Here is an 8,625-nt window from a genome sequence, read left to right on the forward strand (position 1 = left end):
AAAGCGCTTACTTTGCAGTGGGATGAAACTGATCAAAAACGCCATACCAACAATAGCAGCGATGTCAATTTCCTTGTATATTACAACAAAGAACACCAATGCCTGTAGAGGACCTTTCCAAACATCAGGTAAATACGCCAATCCTCTGTCTAACTGTGCCACATCGTTCGACAGTAAATTGATAATTTTTCCATTTTGACCTTCTTCGGCTGATGACTTCAACAGGCGCAAGGATTTCTGGTAAATCAATCCACTGCACGCTACTCGCACTTTGGACGCCGTTTTAAACATGTATAGCATGTACGGATGATATGTAAGAGTTATGAAAGCGGTTGATAATACGATTCCCGATGCATACCAATTTGCATCATCCAATGTAATGCCCAACGAATCCTTTTGAGCAAAATAGCTAACCAAACCGCCCAGACATATTGGCTGAATTAATCTGAAATGAAATTAGGTTTTATTTAATGAGTAAAAGAAAATATCATAAGAAAATTGAGATGAAAATTAGAAACTTCTATTAAAATTGGTTTGAAAGTAGAAATTTTGATCAATTTACTCAAGTACCCACTACGAACTTAATTTGAAAAGAAATTCTGCTAAAAAATCTGTCACTTTTGGGACAGAATATGTGACATGAATCTTACTCCGAAAATTACGCTCTTCAAGTTAAAATTTTTATGATTATTTTGTTGCATATTACTTTTCCGCACACACCGTGTCAAGGGAAAGTATAGGAATTGGCCCCGAAAACTTTTTTCGCAAAATTAGCTTAGATCATCATAAAAACTCATGAAACGCGTAGAAAACCACTTTTTAAGACACTTTTCCGTTCGTGTGCCGTCGTCGTCGTTGTCGTCGTCGTCGTCATCGTTGGTGTTTGTTAACAAGACAACTCAAAAAATAATTGAGATAATCAAAATCTGGAAATGCCAAAAGTTTTGTATCCAATAAACTTAGTTTAAGTTCGAAGATGAGCCATTTCCGATTTGATCCTAGGCTACTTGCCCTAAGAAAAACCTCAAAAAATTGACTCTGAGATTTCATTTTTTGGGAGTAAAATAAGTTTCTGAAAGTTTGGAACCAATCGGAATCGATTTACGGGTACCTCCCATACAAAAGTGTCAATTTTTGAGGTTTTTCTTAGGGCAAGTACCCCAGGATCAAATCGGAAATGGCTCATCTTCGAACTTAAACTAAGTTTATTGGATAAAAAACTTTTGGTATTTCCAGATTATCTCAATTATTTTTTGAGTTGTCTTGTTAACAAACACCAACGATGACGACGACGACGGCACACGAACGGAAAAGTGTCTCAAAAAGTGGTTTTCTACGCGTTTCATGAGTTTTTATGATGATCTAAACCAATTTTGCGAAAAGAGTTTTCGGAACCAATTCCTATACTTTCCCTTGACACGGTGTGTACGGAAAAGTTAAACCTGCAGACATGTCTACGCTTGTGTATGTTTTACGCTTGTGTATGTCACCTATTTATTTATTTCTACTTGACCTACTTCATCATCGTCGAAATTATTAATATTGATAAGAAGCATTGGTGTTACGTGCAAAGTGTCGATTTTCGAATGAAAGGCAGAGAAATTTCGTTAAAAACAGAGAGTTTTAAAATCAAATTAGATGGCCCGACATAAAATGCTGTGACTAAAAAAAACCGATTTTCTTTCTCGCCACCACCAAGAGTCAACGAACAATATTGAAATCTTACTTCGCTAATGTTTCTCGAATTGTGTATAACAGGCCAAATGTAAATATTTTGCATCCATGTATTTTGAACATTACACGCAAAATGCTTGGATTCTTTTTCATCACTTCCGATTCCCATAGTTTTGCGAATTGTTCCGTGTTTTGATCGCTTCGCATGCTGTTTGTGACGGCGTAAATGTCATCTTCAACGATTGGACGATTCATACCGATTTTGAACATCGGTTTCAGCCACCTAAACAAACAAAATGTAAATTCATCACTTGGCATTGAGGCACTGGCTATATAATGGGAATGACAAAAAATTGACTCACCAAAATGTTAATTTTGACAAAAACGATGCTTCTGATATTGGGTTCGGAGCCCGTGACTTGTGTTCTTTGCTACGATTCATTTTTTTTCTCTATCTAGTTCTTCTATTGACTAGCTTTTTTGCGAATAATACACGTGTGATCAAGTCACAGAATTTCACTTGATCTATTTTTAAGGAAAAAAATTTGAGGCTATTACAGCTTGTTGATATTTTTAGTCGAATCTCATATTAGTTTTTTTTTCGAGAAGACAACGCCTTGTATTATATTGATTTAGCAATACTGAATGGTTTTACACACGTTGACTCAACGAGCGTTGAGAGCTGAGTTGCAACAACTTTTCGGTCCGAGGAATAATTTGAAACTGTTTTTTAAATATTCCGGACGATATAGCTGGATGCTCGGTTCGACTATCGTACTTTCACAACAATGTAACGCAACAAATTTGGTTCAATATATATGAATGCAGTGAAGAACCAATTAGCTGGCTAATTAGCCGCATAAGTCTGGCTAACGAATGTGTAGACCAGTGAGAAAACTTCAGTAAGAACTGAACGCACTCATCTGAACTAACGTTTGTGACTGACATTTAAATCACGAGGTCAGAGTTTAAATGAAACCAAACATCGACATTTTTTTTATTAAGTTTTTGAAAAAAAAAACTCAAATTATAAAAATGACTTTTAAATTGAAAATATTAATTTTTTTTCAAAATTTGTTAGATTTGAATCAGAATACGCAAATCAAAAATTATTATACTTTGAATGTACTCATTTCACACAGATAGCTGGCTAACGATTGGCTTACACCAGTTGTTGGTGTAAGCCAAGGCTAAGACAATGCTGGCTAACGAAAAACCATCATTGACCTCTAGTATGATCCACATCCTACGAACATTTTGGAAGCTTAAATAACCAAGTCGAGTGATATTTTTACATATATCTAGTCTCATGTTGGCTGAGAAAATGAAACAACAACGCTACACACTAAGTAGTATATGATATTTTCAGAATTTACCAAAAATCCAAATGTATCTTATCTCAAAATCCAATCGACGTGCTTTTTAATGTAATGAAGAAATAAATAGTCTTACCTCCGTAAGACGAACTTTTCCGCACCGTTTTCAGAACGTTCAGCGTTTATTCAGATTTTGCCTAGGAAATTTATAAGAATTTTTAGAAAAGAACAACAGTACGTTCATGTATTTTATGGAAAATTGTATTATGATTCCGGAAATCTTGATGTTGGGTATTCAAATGAAATAAAACGTCTGATTGTCTTTATCGCGTCTGAATACTGAAAAAATTGGAACAAAATGTGACGAGTTGAAAAAAATACCATTTAAAATAACCACATTTTTCTTGACCAAAATCATAAAGCGTCTTTCTTTTACATTGTATTTAATATATGGCAGCCCTTCGAATCCATAGAACAACATGAATGAGCAAACAGCGAAGGAGTGATTTGAAACTCTCATACAAAAGTGCGATTTTTAACAAAATTAAGAACAAAAAATGCAAGAAATTTTGAATTATTATACCGATCTGATACGAAAAAGGTAGGTTAGAGGGTGCTAGGTTGTTCCTGCGTCCCTATTATTTGATGAAATAAATCAAGTGGGAGTGATAAAATCACCTCGGAGCCTATTTTGGGTACCTCCCGAACAAAAGTTCAATTTTTCAAGGAATTTTGAACTAACATAACGATTTAATACCAAAAAGGTGGGTTAGAGCGGTGTTTTGATCGCTTCGCATGCTGTTTATGACGGCGTAAATCTCATCTTCTTCGATTGTACGTTTCATACCGATTTTGAACATCGGTTTCAGCCACCTAAACAACAAAAATGTAAACTCATCATTTGGCATTGAGCCACTATAAAGGCTACATAAAGGGAATGCTAGAAAATTGACTCACCAAAATGTTAATTTTGACAAAAACGATGCTTTTGATATTGGGTTCGGAGCCCGTGACTTGTGTTCTTTGCTTCGATTCATTTTTTCATCTAATCCTTCTATCAACTAATTTATATGCTAATAATACACGTACTGCGGTTAAGTTGGGTTTTGATCGTCGGCCACCTTTCTTCACACTGAAAGAACCGTTGCGCCTTTGTAAATGTAAATGCACGTTGTTCTATGTTTTTAGGTTACTTTGGCTTATCTTTTTACCACCTACCCAAGCGAAAGAGTACGATGAGGTTCTATCGTGACGATAAATTTCATCGTAGACTAGCGGCGAGCGCGTGCATGACCAGTTACGTATCGGTGTGCGTGAACCGCGTACTATGTTTAACATAGCAGCAGTGAGAACGAAGATGTGTTGCATACACGCGCTCGCCGCTAGTCTACGATGAAAATTATCGTCATGATAGAGCCTTATCGTACTCATTCGCTTGGGTTTTTATGATCGTATCACTGCTTATCATTCTCTACCACATCTAATTTTTATTGGCCTCTTTATTTCAATATACGCACACACATTGTACTGAAAATAAACAGTTCCACCTTTTCGGGGATAACTTATGGTTCGATGCGACTTGAGAAAATGACTTTATATTCAATTATTGCATGCAGAGTTACAAGCTATAAAGAAACTGGTACGAAGTAAAAACCAAGCGTGCGCAACAGAATACCATAGCATCAATTGTATTTTATACTTTGCCTAGTATACCAGCATATCGCACACACTCTTCTCGCGCGCAAACGGTTGCATACACATACACAGTTATCGTAAAGAACTAAGATACATTGTAATATTCGGTGAGTGCCACTAAAAAAATATCCACACTCATCTAGTGCGTGAGACGCATGGTCACATGGGTGTTGAATGTCATTTAACGCCACTAAGCTGTAGACATCTCTCTCCGGCTATACGGCAAACAACAGAACCAACACTGAACATAAAAATGACATTTTCAATTGTGTTTGTTTCGTTAGTTTCAAGTTGCCGCTACGAGAGGTCACTTTTGTCGTTTCTTGTTGTTATTTCACATGTAAAATCAATGGTATTAGAAGAGGATGCATGGTCACTCATTTAGTGAGTGAGACGCACGAGGATGAGATAAAACAAAGCGAAAGATAAGCGGGCAACTCCATACAAACACACAAGCATACAAGTATACACTCACGATGTGGTTTCGTGTGTGAGTTCTTTACGATAGCAATTGTTTGCGCGCGAGAGGAGTGTGTGCGATATGTTGGTATACTAGGCAGAGTATAAAATATGCTAAGGTATTCTGTCACGCACGCTTGGTAAAAACTTGGTGTCTGGTACACTAGGTCTCCAATCAATTTATTGCATACAGTCTATCGACTAGCCCTTATCAGTTTCGCGAAAAACTGCATTGTACCAAATAAAGAGACAGAAAAACTGTATTTGGATGTTACTTTGATCATTTGTTTGTTCGTCAATGAAAAAAAATGAACAAAAAAACAGTTTTATGCAGATTTCTGATTTAGGAATTGAACAAACGGAAATGGAATGAAGTCTTTATTATTGAAAATTTCTTTCTATACTGTCTCTGTCTGAACCAATTTCAAATTCGTTCTTCAGATAGACTCAAACAAGAAAGCAATTCGATCTGTGGTTTGTATTCAACGGTGTTTTAAGTCATCACTGCCCTCCTCTTGAATCGTCCGCTGTTTAGCATTACATCGATCGTAGCTCTGGAAATTTGACAAAATGAGATTAATTTAGAACAAATTTCATACAAAAATCTACAACCAAAATCCAAAGCTCTTACCTCCTTGGCAACAAGTGTGAGCGCTGTCACCATGGAACTGCCAGTTTGATCGAGTAGTCGTTTGAAGATCCCGTCTGGTTTTTGGATCAGCTCGAACGGATGGTCAAACTCCATGATTTCGCCCGCATCCATTACCAGTACCTTGTCGCTGTCCATAACCGTGTGCAGTCGATGTGCTATCGTTATAACGGTACAGTCACCGAACTTATTCCGTATCGTGTCCTGGATCAATCGATCCGTTTCGGAATCAACGTTGGCCGTCGCCTCGTCGAGAATCAATATTCTGTTGTTTCGAAGAATGGCTCGAGCCAAACACAGCAGTTGACGTTGACCAGCGCTGAAATTCGATCCACCGTCCAGTACTTTGCAATCGATGCCACCAGGCAATGCCGATATTACTGACTTCAACTCGACTTGCTCGAGCGAATTCCAAAGTTCGTCGTCGCTTCGCTCAGCGAATGGATCCAAATTGAACCGGAGACTTCCAGAGAACAGAACCGCTTCTTGCGGAATGATCGAAATTTTTTTTCGCAAATCGTGCAGTCCAATCACACCGACATCAATGCCATCGATCAAAATCTGACCTTCGTTTTGTGCCAAACGGAACAGAGACTGGATAATTGAACTTTTGCCAGCACCCGTTCGACCAACTACACCGACTTTTTCCTGCAAAAAAGAGAAATGAAAAGTGGTTTTTGTTTTTGTTTGAATTTTTCATCGATTTAAATTTCCTTTTGAAATAACGAAGCAATGAAATGTCTACCTTAGCGTTGATTCGGAAGTTTAAATTCAGCAAAGTTCGAGCATTCTTCTCTGCATATCGCAAGCTCAGCGACTTGAATTCGATGTTTCCGTAGTGAGGCCAATCTTTTGGTGGTGCATTCTTCTCGTCTGAGTCGAGTGGCGGTTCCGAAGGCAATTCGGCATATTCAATGACTCGTTCGACGGAAGTCATTTGATTTTCCAGCTCAGCGATTTGACGCAATAGCACTTGACACGTTCCGATCAAATTAACACTGCTCATTATCGCCAAACCCACTTTGCCACTGTCCTCAGCTAGAATTCATTCAAGAAATTCCTCTTTTAGTCATTAGAGCATTAAAATCTCGAAACAAATATTATTTATAATACGAAAATGAGGGTTATAATGCTAAATGTGTTCTGTAAAATAAATAAAACCAATTTTAAATTCATTACCATTGTCGAAAATCAAGAAGCTGTAAGTCACGATGGCAACATATACAAGGCACACCACATCTAGCCAAAAAGCGAACCATCGCCCCGCACTAGTGAACAGATACCAACATGATGTGTTGAAATCTTGGAAGTCATGGAATTCTTTTTCCAGAAAATTTTCTGCATTGAAAGCACGTACTGTGGACAAACCTTGAAGTGTGGCATTCACATGGGAGTAAATTGGACTGCGGCCTGGAAACGCATGACATTAATCAGTAATTTTTTTTGGAAAAATTCATCAAAATGGGGATTATTTTCTTGAAATGTGATGTAAAATTAAGAAAAGTTAGAAAGACATACTCATGGCTTCGATCCGCTTGATACTGCGCCCGGTATCCATATAAACACTTCGAATCAAATAGAAGAGCACCGTCATTACAACAGCTGGGAACATCAACCATGGATTTACTATCCCATTGATTACAATAATTGCCACAACTTGCAAAAACAACTGGAAAAAGAAAAAAAGGGTCATGAATCACTCGAAGGTCGTCATAGAAGTTGACTCTTCTACATTTAGGTGAATCGAAAAGTAAAATGATAAATGAATAAAAATCGAAGCTTGAGCATTATTTCCAACTCACATTTACAACGTCAATCAGTGTGCTTGGCAGCAATGAGTCAACGTTGCCGATATCTTTTGCGAATCGATTCAGGATTCGTCCACTGGGATTATTGTTGAAGAAAATCATCTTGGCCCGAGAGATGCCTCGGAAAATCATATCGTGTAAATTGACCGATATGCGCAGGCACAGTCGGTAGGAAGAGAATGAACGGCATGAAACACAAATTGTGCCCAGCAAAATGATAATAGTGTAAATAATAAGAAGCTGTTCGCGTTTCCCTTCCACCGGCTCCGTAGATTCATTTGATCGACTTTCTACAGGCACTTCAGTCGAACTATTTGGCATTTTGATTACAGTTTTAGCTACTTTCTCCTCCCAATCAATCCTAGAAATTGAAACAAATCAAATGGCAGATGAAAATAAACATAGAAACAAGAAAAGGAAAATTATAAACTTACCATTCGGCCAAGAAGTAATCGGTACCACTCAACGTAAACTGCGCCACAGTGAATATAAAAAAAACGAAAACAACAAAGAAGCGACTGTGGGCGGCCTTGAAATATGTTTTGTAAATACTGAATTTAATGTTGCCAGTTGCTTGGAGTTCCTTGCGCTTGTCTGGTTCGTCTTCGACATCCTCGCTACAGAATGATGACGTGGATGAATGCTTGCGGATCTGAAATTTGAACAGTTTTCGATGAAAATACGGAATAAAGAAAAATGGATTATCGGATTCAAGGAACGGCCACGTCCAATTAAGAATTAAATTTTTTTTTCATTAAACCTACTCGATCCTGAGAGTTGTCTATGGGATTTTGGTCTTCTTCTTCCTGGGCGTGCATTAGCGACTCTTTCTTGTATCTCTGCAATGTCTGAAATGGACCTTGTGTCTCCACTTTGCCTTTGTTCAACAGAACAACATGTTGAACATTCTTCAAGTACTGCAATTGATGCGTGACGAGAACGCAGATTTTATCGGTCAAAAATCTTTTGATGCATTCGTCGAAGATATGTTTCCCAACGTGTGTGTCAACGGCTGACAATGGAT

At 37.7% G+C, this 8,625-nt stretch overlaps 2 protein-coding genes across 2 annotated transcripts; both read right to left on the reverse strand.

Annotated features, from left to right (window-relative positions):
- Positions 1 to 11: 11 nt before the first annotated feature.
- Positions 12 to 2,116, reverse strand: LOC129580153 (ATP-binding cassette sub-family C member 4-like; the record flags this gene model as incomplete). Its single annotated transcript, XM_055470357.1, has 3 exons — positions 2,037 to 2,116; positions 1,727 to 1,957; positions 12 to 445 (listed from the first exon to the last, which is right to left on the reverse strand). Coding segments are annotated over exons 1-3 (745 nt in total), but the record flags the coding sequence as incomplete, so codon positions are not given.
- A 3,459-nt stretch (positions 2,117 to 5,575) lies between these two features.
- LOC129580152 (probable multidrug resistance-associated protein lethal(2)03659) lies at positions 5,576 to 8,620 on the reverse strand (the record flags this gene model as incomplete). The annotated part of the gene is made up of 8 exons (XM_055470356.1): positions 5,576 to 5,698; positions 5,776 to 6,441; positions 6,539 to 6,831; positions 6,973 to 7,203; positions 7,312 to 7,462; positions 7,596 to 7,962; positions 8,036 to 8,253; positions 8,366 to 8,620. Coding segments are annotated over 8 exons (2,253 nt in total), but the record flags the coding sequence as incomplete, so codon positions are not given.
- Positions 8,621 to 8,625: the final 5 nt, after the last annotated feature.

This window comes from Sitodiplosis mosellana, unplaced genomic scaffold, assembly GCF_009176505.1.
Source record: "Sitodiplosis mosellana isolate CC-2019 unplaced genomic scaffold, AAFC_SMos_1.0 Smas_scaffold_7126, whole genome shotgun sequence".
In the NCBI taxonomy this organism is placed as follows: Eukaryota; Metazoa; Arthropoda; class Insecta; order Diptera; family Cecidomyiidae; genus Sitodiplosis; species Sitodiplosis mosellana.